The sequence below is a fragment of the Spea bombifrons genome, chromosome 12 (assembly GCF_027358695.1).
Source record: "Spea bombifrons isolate aSpeBom1 chromosome 12, aSpeBom1.2.pri, whole genome shotgun sequence".
Taxonomy (NCBI): Eukaryota; Metazoa; Chordata; class Amphibia; order Anura; family Pelobatidae; genus Spea; species Spea bombifrons.
Genome location: NC_071098.1, coordinates 8449467 through 8472479, shown reverse-complemented (window position 1 = coordinate 8472479; position 23013 = coordinate 8449467). Strand labels below are relative to the sequence as shown.

At 40.2% G+C, this 23013-nt stretch overlaps 2 protein-coding genes across 2 annotated transcripts; both read right to left on the bottom strand.

Moving 5' to 3' along the window:
* Window positions 1-554: 554 nt before the first annotated feature.
* Window positions 555-1900, bottom strand: LOC128470658 (lysophosphatidic acid receptor 6-like). The gene has a single exon (XM_053452565.1). It carries the CDS (start codon window positions 1795-1797, stop codon window positions 724-726), a length of 1074 nt encoding a protein of 357 aa, XP_053308540.1. The 5' UTR covers window positions 1798-1900; the 3' UTR covers window positions 555-723.
* Window positions 1901-2579: 679 nt separating this feature from the next.
* Window positions 2580-22170, bottom strand: PUSL1 (pseudouridine synthase like 1). Its single transcript, XM_053452566.1, has 8 exons — window positions 21990-22170; window positions 18439-18496; window positions 9190-9377; window positions 7576-7722; window positions 6915-7088; window positions 5481-5535; window positions 4004-4166; window positions 2580-2769 (listed from the first exon to the last, which is right to left on the bottom strand). The coding sequence occupies exons 1-8, from the start codon at window positions 22046-22048 to the stop codon at window positions 2765-2767; spliced, it is 849 nt and encodes a 282-aa protein (XP_053308541.1). The 5' UTR covers window positions 22049-22170; the 3' UTR covers window positions 2580-2764.
* Between the last annotated feature and the right edge of the window lie 843 nt (window positions 22171-23013).

Sequence of the window (23013 nt, the reverse complement as noted above, 5' to 3'; positions counted from 1 at the left end):
GAGTTCTAAATAAAAAAAACCTTTTAATCTCCAACTTTTTTTTTTATTATTAATATAAGAAACAAATGTTTTAAAAATACAAAATGTCTGCTGGTGTGCGTTTTATTCAAGACCGTTGCGTCTGTAATGCAAGTTTACAAATTACAACAGAACAAATACAAACAACTTCGTCATTGCAAAGGATATTTAACGCATTATATGAAAAAAGCACCATACTCAGGAAATTATTTGTACCGCAGAGGGATATTAAAAGTAACTATTTCCTGTAATCGTTACTTTCAAATGAGTTTAACACCTCAAAGGTTCAAACGGGTTTTTTTTTCTTCATCGTTACTTGCAAGGCGTTTTTCTGCTTTAATGGGAACGTCTTGTCTTCAATGCCACCACATGGACCTTATCTGTGACAAAAGACAACGTGAATTTAAGACACACGTGCCATGGCTTGAGGTCCTGTGAAGCAGGCGGTATGTGAATAAGTCAAAGAAAAATGGGGTGTCCAAAAATAGTCTAGATTGTACCTTTTTTCTGCTCTTCGGAGGAGGGTAGGGAACAAATGTAACTGTCCTCTGGAACATAATTATGCTTTTTCCAGGGTGTTCTTGACAGTTATAATTAATGAAACAAAGCTGTACATGGACAATCAAAGTTTAGATGGTGAACTGCCTTGTGGGTAACTGTCTTGTGGTAATCTCAAGTGGGACATGACGGTGATATCTTGTAGCTTTAGACCGCTGACCATTCTGCCGTTGCGACCGTTGGGAATATGGCCGCTTCGCGTTGACACAATGGATTTGTGGCCTTAGTCCTGGAATGTGTGTTTTCATTCATGTTGTATACCTTCTTGGAGTAAAAAAACTTTGGGGCACTGAATCGTCGGCTTATAAGAGGTATGAAATAGAGAATGGGGTTGAGGCAGCTATTTAGACTTACTAGTGCTAAAGTAATCCGGCGGAGCTTGTAGATGTGTCTCGAAGCCGCGCACTGTTGGATGAAGCCAAGTCTCATAAGGAAGTGAAATAGATGCGTGATGTTGTAGGGCAGAAAGCAAAAGAAAGAGACTGCAAGAATAAAGCCAATGATTCTCAAAGCGACCTTTCTGTGGATACTGTTTTTAATCCGGCACACTCTGTGTGCCATCACTGGGAAAACCACTGCGATAACCGTGAAAGGGACCAAAAAGCCAAAGGTCAAGGCACAGACGTTGTACGGTATGAGACGATTGTGCCAGCTCCGCTTGGAAAAGTCTTCAAAACAAGAAATCCGGCTACTGTTTCCCGGCACGTTGTCAAGTGGACCCCCAAGAATTAACGGCAGAACGATGGCGCTGCCGAGGATCCAGATACCGACGGTCAACACCAATGGGTACTGACTGGACTTCAGTCTCAGATAGGTTACTGGATGCATTACAGCAAGGTACCGGTCCATACCGATGCACGTGAAAAAACCAATGCTCAAGTAGATGTTCAAATAAAACAGGGTGCCAGTAATCCGACAAGGTACATCTCCAAACACCCAATCGTTTCCTCGGCTGTGGTAATAGATACGCATTGGCAGCAAGCATATGAAAACCAAATCCACTGCAGACAGGTTTATAAAATAAATGTTAGAACGTCTGGCACGCTGCGAAGGCTGACATAAGAAGTATAACGCTACAGCATTCCCCGGCAAACCCAGAATGAATGCAAGGCTGTACACAACCGTGAAGAAGCCATACTGGAATTCCGCTTCCAATCCACATTCTTCGCTGGGGTTGGTGGAATTGAGAAGAGTTGCCGCTAAGGGAGGTTGATCAGCCATAAGTAGATGATGGAGCAAGAAAAGACGTGGTAACTGAAATAAGTTTGTTTAGTGGTTGTTTAGCATGCCCGCCAAGCCCAATATGTTCTTGCCGTCTGTGAAGTTGACGATCCAAGTTTCTCAGTACAACTAATGCGGAAAAGCGTTCATCACAAATGAACCGTATAGACTCTAAAAACTATCGCTTAAGCCTACATATAAAGGAAGCAGCTACCCACAATCACGTGGAACACTATAATTAGCACCCGACCCACACAAATTTACACTACTTGTGTTCTGACATCACCTTGTTGTACATAACTTTTTAAACATGATGGAAAATATTAATCTCACATAAAGCTGCACATTTCAATAAATAAATACACATGCTGACCTTAGCTGTTCAGTTGCTCCCAGCTTCAAGAAAGATAAAAGCATGCTTGATGATTAGAAGGGAAGAGAAAAAAATAATTAAAATAAAAATATTAAACTTTTATTATCTTAATGTTATAACAATTCCATAACTTCTATCTTTCTCATTGTTACTTATAAAATATGCCTTAAGTAAGACGCATCTGAGAGGTATTTGTTCTCTGGGATAAATACACTCCTATGAGGAGTACACATTTTGTCCCAAGTAAAATAAAACGGTTGTTTCAATAGGACAAGGAAGGGTATCCTATTTGAGGTATATATTCACGGAGAGCGTCGGACACCCAAACTGAACCATATCTGTAGCAACGAGGGTTGACGCACCATCAGTGACACCGGGTTGGTCTGCAGACACTAAAATGCTGCCATGGTTGACTCTTGGGCTCTGGAACAGGTTTAGGCGTTTTGTGGGGCAGGTGTCGGCCCTTATAGGACACGGTAATTAAAAGTCCATGCACAGCGTTTCTCCTCGGGAGCTGATGTGGCACCGAGTTGCTGGTATTCAGCTAGAGAGACTCCGACATTGGATTCTCAACTTCAACATCATTTCTGAACTTCAGTCTATGGGGAGAAAAAAAGAGTCAGAACGTTAAAAAAACCAATCCATGATCACTACAATGGGAAATTAGTTCCAATGTCATTTATACTGGTAGAAGGCGATAACGCGTAATCACAAAATAATAAAAAGTGATACTACAATAGTTCTATTTGAGGGCCACGGTTGGACAGTTATTAATAGTAATTTAAAACCCTTCTGGCACTCAGTAGGTTAAAGTTTTATAGTGATGTCATACATCCTGGTATGTGAGGTAATTACTGGGCTCTTATATGTCACTAGCTGTCTGTCCTCCTCCTGCTTTATTGGCCTCTGGTACAGAAGAAAGATATGAATGTGCAGACCGGGCTAACAAAGATGGCTTTGTCTCAGCGAGGGTCTTCCTTCGCTCCCCCTCACTAATAATGGGGAGGAATAGAAATGTACTTTGAACTGCAGCCAGTTCGGAGGAAATTATTATAAGGAGTTATTTTCTCTGTACGACTCCTGCTTTTCCTGTGGCGGGAGAGACTTGGGGTCGAGTCTGTTTTAGCTATAGAAGCCGGTACATTAAAACCCAATACTAGTCCCAAACTTCTCTGACTTCAGTCCCAGTACATCATAAATATTAACGACTGGAAGGACAGACAGAAAAGGCATGTGTCCGGCAGAGAGATATAAAGCCAGTTCCCTGCTTTCCTCCATGTAATTTAGAGCAATGGCACGTTAATAGTGAAATCTTTAATTAATACGTTAATACGTGAAATCTTTAATTAATACGTTAATAGTGAAATCATTAATTAATACGTTAATAGTGAAATCATTAATTAATACGGTAATAGTGAAATCATTAATTAATACGTTAATAGTGAAATCATTAATTAATACATTAATAGTGAAATCATTTATTAATACGTTAATAGTGAAATCTTTAATTAATACATTAATACCGGAAATCATTCATTAATACGTTAATATGGGAAATCAGCTTACTGCGAGGCTCTCAGATCTGAACGGGCCGAGGTCAGAGATGTCAGTCGCATTAGAGAAGTAATGATGTCAAATACAAGTAACTGTCCATACTACAAACTTAACTATATTTTATCAGCCGTCACATTTTGATACCTGTGTTGTTTCTATAGCAGGCCAAAAAACTAGCATGTTTACATCACAAGCGCTATCTCTACAGCAGAAAACCGTGACAATCTGTGTTGATAAACCTTTGCCGAGAGATGGCATATTACCCCGCGGGCTGCTCACCAATTCCATCGTATTCCACTTTCTTCAGGAACAGGCCGTCCGCTGGAGCGATTGTGTTCCCCGGGAACGCTGTAGGGTCTCGCGCCTCCATAATATCTTTCATTTCCCGAGGTGTGAGCCGACCCTGACCAACGGCTACCAAAGCCCGAGTCATCCTCCTGACCTGTGAAGACCAGCGACGGAAGCTTATCCCTTTCTGCAATAACTTTAAAAAGCCACTGTCTTAAATAACATCGAAGCTAAGATTAGAATATCCACAGACGAAAAAGGGGCTGCCTGGAATATAACATCCATGTATCATTTAACTGTCACACAAGGTTAAACAATAAAGACAAACATTTTTTTATTGTGTAAGTTGTTTTTGTCTCTATGTCTTCTGCTGGAGGTTTTAATCTTGTCCTTCTTACACCTGCTTTAAAGGCATTTTGTGAGATTTTCACCAGGGGGCAGAGCGAGAACACATTATGAAGCTTGGGACAGCCATGTTAGTCCAGTAATGTAAACCATACTGCCATATGAAATAATTCCTTTTTATTGGACTAACATTCCGTTTTAAGGAAGAACTATCAAGAGTATCAACCTCTGTTTGTAAAATCAAAAGCTTGATTTGTCTACTGTCAGATAGTTGATGAAGGGAAAACAACCCGGGGTAGATCCAGTGTTCAGTAGACAATAATTATTGGTCTGACACGTGGACAATGGACTGGAAACCTTAAGAATGATAACAAATATCAACTGTCAATAGCAACAAACTGTAGGTTCGTATCTTAGTCACTAATCAGCAAATTTGGTGCCTTCCTTCAAATCCAAGGGCGAACGAGGCGTATTTTGACATTGACATGTTTTAAAAGGAGTGTCCCGTCCATTGTTTTGTTATGAGGTCAAAAGTAATTTAATGCACTTGAGGGCCCTGGGCAGAGCTCTTAAGGCTGAAGTTTTTTCGGTGTTTGTGTATTATTCTGGAACCGCCTTTATTTTTTTTCTTCAAATTGTGTCATTTTCCAATACAACATAATATTTTTAAAGGGGATTTTTTTGGCAGTTCTCCAACGAAAATGTTGTTTTAATATAAATATATATATATATAAATATAATATAATCTTGTCGACACAGAGACAGGTACAATTGGGAGATGATGGGGTTCAGCCAAATGCCGTACTAAGAAACATCTTGGAACTTCTCAACGATTCAGCCAAAGTTACTTTTCAGGATTTATGTTGGGATAACTTATCAAACAAGAAAACCTCTTTGATGCAATTTGTGATTAAACGTTACTGGCCTCCAGAATGTAACACGTGTTAAGATAATTGAATAAATAATTACCTGTTTGGAGTATTAGTACTTTAAAGAAACTTTCGTAAAAACAAAATATGTTACAAATATTATGTTGTAATTGAAAATCACTTGTTTTTAATAAAAAAATAAAATAAATAGTTGTCGCACGGATAATCCACCAGTTATGGCCAGAGTACCGTACCTGCTTATAAAGGAATGATCTGCCCTGGAAGGTCAAGTCCCAGAACTGCAAGTCCCTAGAAAATAAAAGACGCAGTGAACACAAGAGACAGAACATATACTTTGTCTGCCCTACTGATGAAAGGCCTTTTTTTTCTAGGTCAAGGGTGTCCAACCTGCGACCCTCCAGCTGCTGCAGGACTACATCTCCCATACTCCTCAGCCAGCCATTGAGCTGAAAGAGAATTATGGGAGATGTAGTCCTGCAGCAGCTGGAGGGCCGCAGGTTGGACGCCCCTCCTCTAGGTGATCGTTACCTTGTTACATCATCTTCAACATGGTAACCTTTTTTTACATTGTAAATACCAGTGACATTGCAATGGGAGGATTGTCTTTAAGATACGGAAGGTTTGGGTCACAGATGGAGGGTGGTAACGGGGATCTTCCATTGTAAAGCCCAACATTTTTATGTCGTTACATGAACGGGTGGAGCCGGCTGTCCATTGACGCCTGCACAAGAATCCAGAGGGAAATATGATTATTTACACCAGATGTTGCCTCATTCATGGGAAATTCATGCCTACTCTTAGTCTCCGCTGTTAACCCATTCAAAGTTGTATCTTTAGGGTGAAATCAGATTCAATGCCTTTCCCCTAAAGCATATAGAACTACTGTAATAATAAAATGAACATAATGCCAATGTGGCCCTGGGTAAGCTTTCCTCAGGGGCCGTGCTGCCAGGAGCCTTCTCTCACTCCTGGCTTGAGACTCAGTTATTCCTCCTCTATGCAGCTGGCTGCTTGTATGCAAACAATGGGGTCTTAATGGGCAGCTGTTATGGGCCCCTAAGATTAGTCCAGGGCAGCTGCCCCTTTTGCCCTGGGTAAAAGATGGCCCTAAACGTGCTTGTGTATTTTTTCCAATTTATGTCCCCACTGCATATTTCAGACAATCATAAACATCGAGAAGGAAATGACAAACCGGGTGTGTTACATTTCATTTTCCATACTCGTGGTTACATGGTCTCCCTTGAGGCTTTGTCTGCACAGTAATTTGAATTTCTAGGACAAGGAGGTAACATAAATTGAAGTTTGAAAACGAGGCGTTTGTCTCATTTTCATAAACCCATGAAACCAGGAAGCGTACTTAAGTACACTTCCTGCACATCATCTGTACACGACCTCCCACTGAGGTTAATGGAAATAGCCAATCATACGCATGCTACTAGAACTGAAACTGAGCAGCCAGAGCTTCATACAAAGTTCCTGTCTTTAGGGGCTGGCTTGTGAGTTTACAATCTAAGGGATTTAATAAATAAATGGACTATCAATCCTGGCTGTCATTATTTGATCTCTGCTTTGGATATTCCCAAAATGAGTGGCATGATAAGTCATCTAGAATGGTTAAGATACTATTTCCACATTCTCATGAACCTAAACCTAAACTGTAAAGTTACCTGTATTGTGTGTGATGGGGCCAGAAACCAGAGGAGGGCGTAATATCTGCCCGCAGTAATGTCTTGATGGGAGACCTGAACACATTTTCTGAGTTGGCTGATTGAAAAGCACTGAAGTCATGGGTCCCAAGTAGCTGCTGTGCCGCCTCTTGCATGGCTGGAATGTTCAGACTACTGCAAATAACAATAACACCAAACATTAAAGGTAATCAGTCAAAAACCAGAGTACGCTTAGAACATTAGCTCTCATTACAGGCAACAAGTGGGTGAAAACTGGCTCGGGAACTTGGTAAGATGGTGGCATTTTCTTACAAAGTCGCCAGTTTTGCTCCATGGACTCATACACATGACCAATAATTATGGTATATACTCCTATATAACCTTTTGGCCAGATCTGCCCAACATCAAACAGCCATGCCCGAGTCTTAACCTTCACAGGAAGAGAGGGGTAGTCAGCCAATTAAAAATGTCACCCGTGCAAGACCCTTAGTGAAGGCAGCTGTCTAGTCAAGGCTTTCACACTCAAGGACTGGACTTAGGAAGTGGTAGTATGAATATATTTTCCATAAGCCGCTGTTGATTTGGGAGCACGGTTCCATCAAACATCACAAAATCCCAATTTTTTGTTCCCATTTTAATGTTTCAGTTCCCGAAGACCTACCTTACACACGCTGCCCAACACAGATTCCTCTCGAACACTGGAAGGTCAAAGTGGTTGCATCCGGTCACTATGCGGTATATGTACGTCCGAGATAATGCATTGTATCGCGCGTGGAAACTGTCACTAACGCGAATGGCCTTAAGTACCCTGGGCAAAAGAGATACAAACTTACAGTAAGCATTCACGAAAGCTGAATATAACTACAAGAATCCAGAACATGAAAATAATACAGGTAAACTGATGATAAAGCGGTTTCATGCGGTTAAATAAAACCCTTTAACACTTGGATTCAGGTTTATTACAATACATTGTCCCTTCATTATCTTAGCTTAAGGCTTTGTCATCTAAACGCAGTTCTGGCTGGTACGCACATGTGGGCAACATCCTTGTTTACAGCCGGTACCAAAGGCTGACGCATACCTTGGCAATGCCGCCCCATAACTCCAGGGTCAGCAAGACACATTAAAACTTGCAATTCAAACCAGACAGAAAGATTTGTGGATTCTATGGATCAAAGTCAGGAGCTTACTTCAACTTCTACTCTCCTTGAATGATATCTAGGCATCCCAACTGGTGCTTTTCTCAAAGCTACATCACAGCTGAATTCCCTACTTCAATACAGGTGGGTCAAGTTATGGTTTTCATAAGAACCATTTGGTTTTCCACCATTATCGAGTTCCTGCAGCAGAATGTTTGTGAAGTCCTTCAACTTCTAAAAGACATCTCCAGGTCTACACTCACACCCAACCCTTTGTGGAGTTCACTTCTAAAAGACATCTCCAGGTCTACACTCACATCCAACCCTTTGTGGAGTTCACTTCGTCCCTGATGGGGGTTGCTATCCCAAACCAGCTGGATGGCTGAAAATGGCTGACACGGTCTTCACGTTGGCCTGTAACTTGTTTTAACTTGGATTCCAAAATGTGAGCATCCTACTGGCAAGTGTACCGAGGCTCGCCTGTCATCCCCCGAAAAAGTAAAAACTGAACATGCTGTTCAATTGTGGTAATTAGTTACCATGGGAACCAGGCTTTGTGTGCGAGATTTGCAGTATGGGCAGGAATGTACAGTTTTCTGTGTTTACACGCCAGAAATCATTGCCGCTCCATCTCATCTGTTAGCAACAATAAACATACAGTGCATCGTCCACTTATCTGCTTTACTTCTCCTGACTGCCAGAGGCATCTGCAGTCTATCTGCTCTATCACAGGCCGCTCTGGACGTTTCCCTGATAACAAAGTGCACCTGCCATCCAAAAAACTAAAAATAAAAACAGTTTGATGACTGCTTGAAATAGTAATAATTAAATATCTTCAGGAGTAAGCGGTGGATTTGCAAAAAGGATGCTCTGTAATAAGAACGATGACGGAGAACATAAATTCTCAGAGAACTGTCCATTAATATTGAAGGTTTAGTCCCAAGTCCCCAACCATGAGATGAAGCGGGGTACCTTTTTCGATTGATCTCTACAATGTGGTAACAAAATACGTCATAGGACTCAACGGCATCGTCTATTTTTTGCCAACAGATGTTCTAGAACCAAACTGGTTACTATGAAAGTAACACTCCGTGAAGTGTTTCTAAACGCCCTACCATGGTCTCCTTGTTACTCACGAGATGGACTCTGGCTTCAAGTGATGGTTCAAAGCGTTCACAAGGATGGTCTCTGAAAACGGTGGCTTTCCTCCTTCTCTCTCGATGTCCACGTGAGCGGAATTGCAGAGGGCATGGACGCCCGTGTCTGTCCGGCTGGAGATCGAGAACTTGGCTTTGCCAGCAAGTCTCAGCTTCTGCGCTGCCATCTATGGAAAGAGTTCAGAGGATGTATGTATTTCTGTATATATATATATATATATATATATATATATATATATATATGGTAAAGGTTTGATCCAATCATAAATACTTCTCTCTCCCTCTCTCTCTCTCTCTCTATATATATAGGAGACTACATAGGATCCTTGTGACCCATCACATAGACTTTAAGAACTTCTCCCAAGGATCATTATTATTTTCTGGTTGCACTTAATTTATAATCTCACACTGAAAATCTGTCCCATGAGGAACCCCGTGGCAGCGGTTGTCTCCCCAAAACGCTTGGATTTTGTTTTTTTACCAAAAAAAATAAATTTTATTGAATATTGTATCCCATCACCATTCCAAAAGTCTTAGCCTCAAACGTCTCTTTCCTCTCTCACTTCTACGCCAGCGAACTACGTTGACACACATTTGAATTCGCATTTGGCGGCTGCCTTCCAGCCTCCCCGCTAATTTTATTTTTTTTTTCTAGACTTACGCAGTGGGGGGAAAAGAGAAAAATAAATGTATATTTTGTAACTAAGACGGCCGCGTATGCCTGGGAACCAGAACAAAAAAAAAAAAGAAGAAGAAATAAAAGAGAGAGACAGACTGTATTCTTTTCGCCCCGTCTGGGTAGTTTCACGTTACATGTGGTTCTGATTAAGAAGCAAAACCTTTTTGCTCAGCGGCAGGACGGAAAAGACATATTTCCTCAGTATGGCCACTTATGGTTGAGTAACGGGGTAGGGGGGGCTTTTTAGTGCCCCGAGTCATAGTGACGCATAATCACATTGGGGTCAGTAGATTTATTCCGACTTATTCACGAGAAAACAATTTTCCCGTATTTACCGTTCCTAATAACTTGAAAAGAAAGTGCAATTTTTTTTTATTTGGGGAGGAATGGTGACTAAATTCTGAGTAATAACCATGTGTATGAAAATATCTGAAACTCACCAAATATTTCAATCGTGTTGCACAATCGTGTAATTATTAATCAAATGAGCGGCAGGGTGAAAAGCTAATTTATTTCCAAAACTGATCGATAAAGGACTAGTGTAGACCCCAAAACACTTCATGCAAATTCACGCATGAACTCTATATGGAGGCATAAGTGGATAGCGGTCACAAACATAGACAAGGGAAAAAAACTGTCCTACCAAGGATAGTGGGAGAGAACAGAAACAGACAGAAACAGACAGAATTGGGACACTTGGCAGGTATCGTTCTCTATGGTCATTGTGCTGGGAACACTTAATTGTCATGTGACACAAAGGCAGGAACTGATAGGTTATTGCCATAGGAAAAAAAACAAATCTTAAAAGTTTCCATTCGGACGAAGGGCAGATCTCCTCAGGTTTTCTTGACAATGGAATTAAAACCACATCAGTTAATAAAATGAAGTCCTTTCAGAGATTCTTTTGCCTGAGAATGCGGTATTTTATTTAGAAGCTGTGAGGACGGAGGGAGACCTCAGCCAAGCTTTGCTTAACCCTCATTCTGCTGACGCGTCCATAACCCCATCGCCGTAGAGAAATGTTTTAGCTGCTGATATGGACTAATGCCCTGAGCCTTAATCGTGTCTCTTTCCTTAATGCTTTCTGTCTCCAACAACTGCCTAAGTAAACCTCACTGGGTTGCAACCAAAGTTGAGTCTGTGAGCAAAAAAATATATAATTCACAGTTAATCTATCTAAAAATGGCAAGCCCTCCTTGAGGGACTCCTGTCTTTATGTCTGGCTAACACTAAGGGGTCTATTCACTAAAGTAAATGTTTTACTATTCATTATGAAGGGCCAACTCTTGCAAGCTCCAGTGTAAAGGACCTACCTAGGCCTGCATAATGCATAATTCAACGGGTGGGGAGACTTTCAAGAAAATTCACTTAATGAACTATACATTATACAGGGCTAACCATGCTCTGCCTGAAGTAGAAGCTCATGGGGTTGGCTCCTAATAACGTACAATGAAGTCAAACTCTCCCTTTAGAGAACAGACCCAAAAGACCCGAGACGTACACACCATTAACTTTACCATCGAGGGTTAATCTTCATTGGCGGTTCATCGGGTTCCAAGGACTGCACCCTAATCACAATAACAAAATAACCATAAAACATCCAAAATGGTAATAAAAAATCATTAAGAATCTACAGTCCGGAAACCGTAACCCGGCTGTAGAATCTCTTTGATGCCCGACATTCAGTTATATCCGTGAATAAAAACATATATAAAAGATTTATTAAATTTTTATCTTATTTTTCCTGCCTTTTTTAAAAAAAATATAAAGTCCCTTCGATATCTGACGCGAAAAGCAAAACGGGGGAAGGGGGCGATTTCTGAATGACGTTCTGTCAAGATTTGCAATTTATGGTTAGAATGAATGCTTTCCGTCTATGTTTGTTTTCATGGAAGACCAGGATTAGGATTTTACACGGCCCTGGACGTGAGCCAGCATCACTTCATAACGCGTCCCGCGCATGCAGCTATTGGGATTAAATGGCACGTGGCGCTTATCACGGATTTGCCGTATTTGTACAGTGCCGTCAACGCACTCGGACCCCCGAAAAGCTGAGATGACTCTGGAATGACTCGAATGTTATCCATGTCCGTGGGGACCTACAGATACATCGTATCCGGTATCACCATGTCAGGTTGTCCAAGTAAATATTAAACGGCTTCAGCTAAGGCAATTCTGCCAAATTTGGGGTGGTCAACCTAAACTATTTAAGAATGACAAAGGCCAAGCCGAAACGTTACAGCCAACAAGAAGTCTGGGTCATGTTAAGCGGCTATAAAGCTGTGTTTGCGCCAAAAAAGTTAGTGAATTGACTTAAGTAGTCAGTTTACACGCAGCTTGAATCGACGTTTGACGAGCTTTTCCTGCAAAAAGGGCTAAACCGGCATTCTGTAGATTAACACGAAGCGGCGGCTATGATGCCGGGATGGGCGTTCACATCTTCTGAAGGGTTAACGTCTATGAGATGAATTTAAGGTCTGTGTTTGTTGGATGAAACAGAAATAATATGGCGTTTGTCAAACACGAAGAGACACATCTGTCATATGATTTGACGGGGAAGGAGAGGTAACGCGCTACACCTGCCAACACGTAACAACCTCCAAGTACCAAAGAGTGAGAGCGAGTTCATATACACCCGCAGACAGACATTTTCATACGACGGGCCCGAAAAAACTGAGCAGGGAGCGAGGAATTCCACGTTTGTTTTTTTGCAGCTGCCCAGTCAGCAAAGAAAATAGCTTTTATTAAAAAAAAAAAAAGGAGGTCTGGCAGTGAAGAGGTTAATGGAGCATTGACATGTCTCTGGGCGTGCATGCTCTGCTCTGATTACACACATGGAGCCCGCTTGGAAGCTGGCCCCAGCCTTTGGAATAGACGCGTTCCCACATTGGCCCCGATTCGGCCCTCTCTCTGCGTGCGTTCGGCCGCCGGGGCAGAAAGAAGCACATGTGGAACGAATAAGGATTCAAAGGAGCGTGAGGGGGGAACCAAAAACCACACTCGGGGCCCACAACACCTTCCGTCACGCTTCTGTGACTCCCACACAGCAGAACTCATAATAATCGGGGAGAAAAAAATAATACACACAAAATATTGTTTATTGTGTTATCGGTCTCTATCCTTGTAACACATGCAGGCATTGAGTAGAATGTGTGGTATGTATATATGTGTGTGTGTGTGTGTATGTATGTGTGTGTGTGCGTGTATGTACGTGTGTGTATGTGTGCGTGTATGTATGTGTGTGTACATATATGTGTATGTGTGTGCATATATGTGTGTATATGTGTGTGTATGTATTTATTTGTGTGTGTGTGTGTATATATATGTGTGTGTGTACGTGTGTAGGTATACTTGAGTTTGATAATATTTTTGGTGTAACGAGAGGCACAGAGTTGCAGTGAATTGTTCAGAGTATTTTATTTAACAATGTCCCACACTTTGGGGTAACACAACAGGACAGTATTATATTTCATGAAAGTGTTAAAAATTTTCATCTTTTACTTCTTTTTAGGTATCCAGAAAGTGTATTTTATGGGTAAAGGTGATATGCTTGCCGGCGCATTTGTTTTACTTTCTCCAAAACATTGAAGGGTGGTAAAATAAAGGTAAAAAGACACAGGATGTAGGGTGGATGGGACATCCTGGTAGCATTAATGAAGCCATCGGTCGGAAGCCTGTAGGGAAAGTAGTGAAGGTCACCCGTCTCATTGAGATCTGGCTTCTTTGGGGCCCTCTTCCCCAGTGATGTGAAGAAAAGAAGGGCAGCCAAAAATCTCCGGTTGGTCAGGTCTGGTTCATTGGCTTGTGCCGGCTGGGCTAATGGCCAATAAGGTCAGTATGGACAATTTTTAAGGGGTTTATTATGCATTCAAAGAGGTCTTTGGGCGTCCATCATGTTGCTTTCATGAGTGTTTTTGTTTATGGTTGGGATAGATGTTTTAATGTTGGGGAACCTCACTATCAGTGCTTAGTAAAGAACCCTAAAATGTATAAAAAGACACGTTTGCTTCTTCTAGTGTGCTGATACAAGGACAAGTCGCCTCATTTACTCATAAACTAAAGCGGGGAAATAAAGTTACATGGTTTGGCTCAGAGACCTGAACTCTGAGGCTCCAGAGCTTTCATGAAGCCAGAATCTCACATACCATCGCAAGCCTCGCTGCTGCTGGAGTCTTCATAAAATATTAATGCTATCCATCAGCTTGAGAGAGTGGAGATTCCCGAGGGGCTCAACGAGGCCCTTTTACAAATGTTTGCTCAGCAAAAGGTTTTCTGTCCTCCCCTAAAAATTGATTATTTCCACGTTTTTCCATTTTCATTGACTTACTTGCATACAGAGGAAATTCCAGCGAAGCTAAAAGACCGCACGACGCTCTGTGATAACCCCCAGAATCTGAGGCATCGTAGCCGTTTCACTGCACTGCTCTGCAAATAGAATGGACCTGCCGCTATCGCTCAAAGTAGCTTTATTTACAGACGTCATAAAACGATTTCTGTGTTAACTTTGTATCTCGAAACCGAACCATACATGAGTTTAATGGTACATAAAAGGGGCCCGAGTCTCTGAATATCAGAACCGATAGCATTCACTTCAAGCCAAATGCTACGTTATATGATGTGACCTGTGGGTACTTCCCCCGTAGAAGGGTCAATTACGGGGTTTTCAATATAGATAATGTATTATTATGTATTGTTTTATATAGCGCCATCATATTCAATGGATAAACAACGTAGTATATAACATAACGAACCACCTTGGGTGTTTCATGATGTCTGGATTTTGGTGCAAAAGCCCCAAGAATACGTATACACGGAATGTAACTATTCTTATGGCATGATCATGCAGCAGATCTTCTTTTTGTTGAACGCCATACAAATCTAGAATTCAAAGTCCAACTCTTAAAAATCCAAATGATTTATTTTATTTTATTTTTTTTTAGCTTAAAGCGCCAAACTCACCAAGTGTTATTTAATCATTGAGGAGGCTGAATAGTGAGTCACGCAGCCCACTGAGTCTTAAAAGAAGATTGATAAGATTTTTTTTCTGTCCTCCCACCTGTTCTGCTGCTTTTTGCCTGTAATTTAGCAAAAATTCAATTTTTACTTTAAAAAGAAAATGGCAGAACTTAACATCTCACTAGCTGAACACAGTTACACGAAAAAATTAGATAAAGTACGTTGGCTGAAAATCGTAACTCATTGGCCCCAAGTATGAACTTTCCCTAATGTCTTCCACATAATACATAAACAGATCACAGATTTTTATACCCTATTTAATGTTTCTGTCTATACGTGAAATGTTTTGAAGAACCTGAACTCCAGATACTTCAGGGACTCATTTTTCCATGAGAGGCTAAGTTTGGTAAACATAGGAACAGTATTATGGCGAGGAATACCATAAATACCAGTCTATGCATAGTTATAAATCCGTCATGGACATTACTGTTGTTAAAAACGGCCTTAGATATCTTCATATCTTAAAATTGCTTCGGCGTATGTCCAGCAACGTGTTCTCTCTTTGTTAACCCCTTTGTGATCCTAAAAAAGGAGTCATAGCTAGTAGGGCATATGTTTCCTGGTACAGGGGACCAATGGGAGTCTTCCAAAGTCACGTTATTTCTGTGATTACCAATCACATGCATTTACAGGGAAGACTATGTGTCTGATGCTCTGCCTCTCTCTTCTCGCCTTGATCTGATGCCAGAGATGCAGAGTAGAGAGTATCAGTGTGTTCTTCTACATTCTAAACGAAGAACGTTAACTCCTCCTGTGTCTTCCTGAGTTCCCCGGCCTGAGGCCATCATCGTTGGGCAAACATATTATAAAAATGACAAAAGGCATACATCATTCTTTAGGGGTTCAAATAAAGTCTGTCAGACCTGTTGACTGCTTCCAAGATACATTAGAATTTGGTTTGTAAAGCGGTGTCATATAATGGGAACTGATCTTAAAAGTGATTATATAAAGGGCTGTGATTTGTCTCATATATTTACTGAGTGTTACTAACACGAGCTTAATGTTTTCCGCTACTAAAGCTATAAAGCTTCTCTGATGTCATAAACTAAAGTCAACCTCCATAAAGGGACAGTTTATAGAATATAAATTCTACAGGCCCTTTATGAACCCGTCTGCTATTGTAAACTGAATCTCTCAACCGCTACCTAATTCTGTGCTGCGATGATTGCAGTTATGTGTCGGAGGAAAGCGAGAGGACATCTTGTATGTCTCTAATTATCGCATCACATATGCAGACTCCATGCAGAAACCAATGTCTATGAAGGATCTTCACCGAGGGTTTTTAAAATTAGTCCAAATATTATCTGATTGGTAAAAGACACATGTCATACATGAGTCTCTATGTGTATAATGTAGTATGGTGTATACCTGTATGCTGCTAACAAACTATCAATGTATCGGTTCGTCTTAACCTGTCAGTTCTAGTTTTGTCAGACCCATTGAATGTACAGACTGCATAAAGCTCTGCGGTAATTGTTGGTGCTTTATATAGAAAAAAGATAATAATAGAAAATATTTTTATCTATACATTTTCAGGTAGGGTTGAGAGGCCCATGAGGCAGACATGCGTGTCTATAAGCGCGTGGTTCACAGGCCACCATTTTTGTATATGTGGCAAAAGGAAAGGAACTTTATAGAAGCTTTGACCATCCACGTTTATTCTCCACCCATGTAGCTTATCTTACATCTTATCTCAGATCCCCCCTTTCCTCCCAAGCCCCGCTTTATTATATATGAATTTTTAATGTTAAAATGGTAAATTTTAGAAAGCTGGTCTCATCCTAACATAACACATGGTTTCCCAGGTACACACACGTTCGCTCTCTGGTGACTCACCTGATCATAGATTGACAACATAAGAGCTTAATAACGGAGTACGTCTAGATTCTACCCACACACACTAAAATAACTTGGTACGCGGTACAGGGGCAGATTACCTTAACCTTATCGGGGAGAGGATGAGCTTCTACTGCAGTCCTCTGGATTTTTAATAACAGACTTGAATGAATCTGAAAGTAGAGGTTTATATGTTTCTAGCCCCATTAGAAAATACCCCCCCCCCGCATTCCTAACAGCCAAAGAGGGTCGCTTTTTTTGGTGGCATGGTACCAGATGATGCTAGGGGGCACAAGACTTTTTAAGTGACTTTATGACCTACTGATAACTGTTTTTATAAATTTTATAACTGTTTTTATAAATTTTTTCTGCTGTTTCTATGCACATTATTGTGACATTTTCAGGCTGTAGAACCCTGCGATACCCTCATATCCAGAAAACATTCTCCTAGAAAAGATGGACATCGGGGAGGAAAGAGGGACAAAGTAATCCGGCTCTTAAAGAAGGACGTTTGTGAAGGAGTTAAGGGCAATTTTACCTCGGTAAAGCTCATTTTTATGGTCCTCAATGTATTCTCAAGGGACCAAAAATTATAATTTAAGGGAAGCACTGAGCTATCATATGCAGCAAAGAGCATGTGATGGCTGGACTGTCCCTTTAATTTGAGATCCAACGCTTAGACCTGTTTTTTTTTGTTCTTTTTGTGCAATAAATTTGTAATGGTGAGAATTAAAATAATTCTATACCCAACAATTAACCCTCTTACTTCCAGGCTGCCTGCGTAGTAAGTGAAGTACTCCGCCTGATACAGTTCTCCCGCTGCTGCATGCTGAGCTCTCCTGCATCGCCGGGTCTTAGGACAGGAGATCCTGTTAATTACCAGCAGGTGATGCAGGCGATGGGTACCAGCGGGAGAAGCACAACACAGAGCTGCCTGACACACTAATGCCTTTTTTGTTCTTTAGTTAAACGGTCATTAACTTGGCATCCTCTGAGGTTTTGTTAGAGGCACACACTGAAGCCTGTTCCGCTATCATTCGCTTTCAATGTCTCTCCTGGAAAGAACTCAAGAAAAGATGAGGTGCGATGTACGAGGTTCCGCTTATTTAAGCTGCGATTTATTGCAAACGCTACTTGTAATGTTAAGTAAAAGTAGAGTAATGAGAATTTAATAGGGGACATTACAGAAGATCAACAGAAGTTCCACTAGTGCCCAAATTTATCGTCTCGCCATCCAACAACTGGCCAACCCAATGAGGTCAACTGGACTCAAACAAATGACCAAGCATCTAGATAATGTACATAGACGTGTCTTCTTATGAGACTCAGGGTTTGAAATAACATGTAACACAGCATGATTAATCAGAGGGCAGGGGCAAGTTGTCCCTTGAAACATATTCACGAATAACCCATTAAGTTGCTAATACATGCTAATGCATGCTGATCAATACCAATTTCCTTGAAACATTATAGAACTAGAAAGGGTTTGTTTGTGAGAGGAGCAAAGACCAAAGGCACTCAGCCTGAATAAAATTGGTTTCCGTGAGCTACGTTCCATTTACGTTCAGTCTTTATAACTCAACTCAGTCTTAAGCATGGTTTCGGCATTGATAAAACAGGAGAATATTATTGAACGTTATTTGAAAGGTGAGGCGGATTTATTAAGATTAAGATTTATTTATTAAAAAAAAACTTACCTCTAAATAATTTTGCACTCCAAGAACAGCCTGATCGGCTGGTGTCTCCATCACGCCGCTGAAACCAAAGCGAAACATACCATTAGGTCAAATTCTACTGGTTTTCTTGATGTCTACTGTTCATTGGTGTTTTTAACTGAAACAGTCACCATATTTACATCTATTTAAATGTTTATCTTATATCAGTCTTATATTTAATTCTAAAAGTGCTTTAATTTATGGCATCATGGGTCATTAGCCTTCATATGTTGAGCTATCTCTAGAGGATCATTGGACATACTCGGCTTGCAGAGCATGTATTTCGCGGACTCTTCATCAGTTACGATGTGTGTATATTTATGAAAATATTCCTTAAATAATTCAAAAATCTAATTTACTAAAGTTGTAACTGATCTAAAAAATGTGTACCATATGAATTACACGACATTAAGACACAATTCATACACATCTAAAAAAACATTTTCCTGGGAACTCCACTTGTGAGCAGTCTCTGGCAAGAGATATCAATGATTCCCTTGGCATATTAAATTGCATTTTAAATGTCACGAGTCAAATTGAAACTGTTACAAAAACAACATATTTACAAGTATATCTAAAAATTAGCCGTAATATGTAAATTACGAAGCCAAAAATAGAAGAGATAATAAACAAATCCAATTGCTTCGTTATGACTCAACAATAACTCATCCGAAGAGCTGAAACGCACACTCCGATGATTCACGCCATAGCACAGGATGATAAAACCTCGTGTTTATTTCAGAAACATGCAGAGAATGAAAAGGAGCTTGTTACAAAAAGCTGTGTATGTATGAACGTGGAAACGGGTGTTTTAAAGGGTTTTCATTTCTGAAGAAATATCTGCTTCTCATTGAAGTAGGGCTAACATTACATGAAGTTCTGTTTAAGGCAAAGTCCTATTGAAGCCACTGAGGCTTCATACTCAGCCAATACGAAGATGAGTCCACATCACACGCTGGGAATTTTAGTCCATTAGGGTCCTTGAAGCGTGCGCTTAATTCTTACGACTCTTGGTCTCTATTGTGCATTCTAGCACACAAACTCATGTGAGCTTCCATGTGGAGAACCATCTCTAGACTTCCATGGTTATACCTCTGCTACAATGGTCATCCAATTACATCAGAATTTATTTGCTTTCCTCCTAGCCCAGTCCCTCAGCCTTTACACTGAAGACTATGATTCAAACATCATATCTCTGCACTACCAGACCTCGGATCTTATCTCTAAATACACTCCTAATGGTCCTCTTTACTTTGCTGTCCTTCAACAGCCACCACTTCCCAATCGCAACTCTTTATCCATATTACCCTGTGTCAGATTCTCCCCTAGCATTGAACACTCACTAAAAACCTGCCTGTTCACAGAAGCATACAATCTATCCTCTTAACACCCTAAAACCTGCATTCTCGAAAAAAACAAGGTCCTCTTCTCCTTGTGTAATAGTATGTGTTATGTTTGCTCATGTTCCCGTCAATTTTATATTTGCCCTTCACTGTAATAGAGATCCAAAATTGACTGTCCCTGCATAGATAAAATAAAATGAGATGGAATATTTGGAATCACCTGAGAGTACATGTATAGTTTTCAGTGTTGTGACATATTCTTGGTGTCAACATTCTGATGGAACTCGTGATACTACTCTATGATTCCTGACTGGCTTGACTTACTTGGACTTCGGTTGTTGATGACCCTGACCTTGGCTTGAGTTCTAGTTTACTTGAGACTCTGGTGTCTTATGTAGCCTTTTTAAATCTTGTTTGTTAGCTCCGGGTTCCATAGTGGCTCTATTTTATGGTCTCACGATGTTCTGTGCTCAACCATGGGTGGAAAATTATATGTATTGAGCACAAGATAACTAGCCAACCAACACTCTGACCATTGGCTCCTGACATGAGGCTAATTAACTTTGACTGCAGTAGATCAGACTGAAGTTTGAATACCATTGATATAGTATATACAGAGCAGAAACCCCTTTGTTCAAATTAAAGGGAAACCCAAAATACTTTCTAATAGGTATCTTCAAGGTCATGTTTAATATCTCTACACATTCTTGTACCTCATATAATGCTAGTTTCTGTAGAAAATTCCAAAGGCCCAAATCCTCCATGACCCCAGGTCTATACTCTTTTAGTATTTTTAAAATGATATATTATATTACAGCTTTAACAACAAGTTTCTCATTAGATCATTACGCTGTTCAAACTACAACACGGGAGGGATTTGAAAAAAATATAATTATGAATATCCATTCTAGTTACCATAAAATGCTATAAGTCATCAGTATACACATATAAATTTGTCCACGAATATTAAGCAGTCGTTATGTCGCCACCCCTGCTTTAGATGTATATGTGTTGTTGAATAAATATAAAGTATATTATCTAGGATTTCAGTGACGCCAAGCCAATAAAAACAAAGGACATTAAATATATTAGGATTTTCAATATGTGAAATTTTACACCCTCTTTTAAAACTTACTCTGCAAGATTTAAAGGGTCATCCATAGATTATCGGTTTCCCTCTTCCCTCTATTTATTTTACGTAAACTGGTAGAGGAATAAAGTTATGTATTACAGTAGATTGTGCCAATCATTCACTGACGTGTTCAAAGGAACGTCATCGGCACATCGTTTTAATGAACGGTCAGTTGTTAACATTCTTGATATCCATTTTTATACGTGAAAAAATCTGAGCATCTCCAAGAATACACTTCACCCATCCGTTTTAAACTGTTGTTTTTTTTCTTTTTCTTACAATATTCTTCCTGCGTAAGTAGGGTCAAATTATTATTTATTGTTTTATATAGCGTCATCATATTCTGTAGCGCTGTACAAAGGCTAGACCGAACAAGTTGAATTACAGAAACAACAGGTGAGGAGATCTCCGGCTCAAACAAGCTTATAAATCTATCCATTGACCAAGAAACATATGGTGATCAGTACCTACTACCATGCCAACCGCCTATTTCCCATTACACTAGTCCATGAAACCCTGACCCTGCCTCTTAGATGGGATCCAGGATTCGCACCAGCCTGGTTGTTACGACTGTCTCTGCAAAATCAGATTTTTTTGTATCTATGCAATACGCACCGATATGCATAATCGTTCACCAACATAACTATGTACAAAGTAACTTTTGCTGAAGGGTCTCTTTTATGTATCTATGTTTATTTATTTGTCTACTTGTTACTTCTGAAACAGAACACACATTTTAACAATCTGAAGATTTGCTATTATTTATATACACGACTGTACGGGCTGCTGGTTTGAATTTGTTGTATTTTGAAAACAATAACCATCTAAATCATAAAGAAATATGCACTGATTAACAGAATTAATTCAATACTTTCCTCGCACATAGTAATGGCAGTTAAAGGAGGAACGGGGTAAATCATATGCTAGTAATTAATAACAATACACAGCATGCACACACAAACTAATGGCGTGTTCAATTTGTGGCATATCCACAAGGTATATTTAAGTAAGTGGCCACACACTGATTGGGTTCTGAAACAGATTTAATGAGCACCTACCTATATTTTGTCCCAAAATACTGGAAAAAGACTAAATATCGAACTTTGTTCAGAGTCATTATTTTAATCCCAGCTGAAACGTTAATTTACATAAAACGTGTGTTGAATAGACTTCAGTGAACCCAGTGGGTGTCCCAAACACACTTCCGGGACAAGGACAGTAATTCCAGCATGGGTACAGTGTAAGAGAACGAAGGACCCGCCAAAGGCACTCCTCCGCCTGACTAAAATGTCTACTGCACTGGGTGAGTAATACTTTCATAAAACAAAGTAAGCACATCTTTATATCGCTTATTAAAGTAATAAATATATAGAGTTAATATCAGATACTTGGAAGCCGATGTAAACTGTTTCAGGCATGCCAAGGCCGTCTTTCATGTAACAGGCGTGAGATAGAGCGGTTTCAAGGTCCTGCCTGATAGCTGTCGCGTAGTTATGACGTTGACGATAAGCAACAGCCGAGTAGTCAGTGACCCGAGTGACTTCCCGGATGTAATGTAAAGCATTTTTAGATTGAGGTGTAATTAATAATTCTCGCACAGGCTCAACATTTATTTATTGCATTTTGTGCAGCGGAAAAATTGCACAATTATATTTAAATTATGAAATGTGATCACTGGTATTAGTGATCTGATGTATGAAACACACAGATGTATGTTACTATTAAAAAGTATTTTTCTTTTCATGGCGCCTCATTTATCTTTATGGTTTTGTGTCGATGATCCAAAGTGGTAGGGCCACCATGGTAGCCAGATCCCCGATCTTCCTCCTCTGGGGCTGCGCTCCCAACCTGGGGCTATTCTTCTGGCCGTAGCCTACGAGAGTGCTGGATCTTCTAAGTGCTGCGGTGTATAAAAAGTAATAATGGTGCAAGAATGTTATGGTCCAATCAGCAAGAGCATTCCGTTGGTTGCTGTGGTAACCAGGTCATTTTCCAACCTTTCAATCAACCTAATCGTTGGTTACACAAATTAGTTTGAATAATTGTTTATATAAGGCTTGTTTAATGTAAATAATGCGGCGT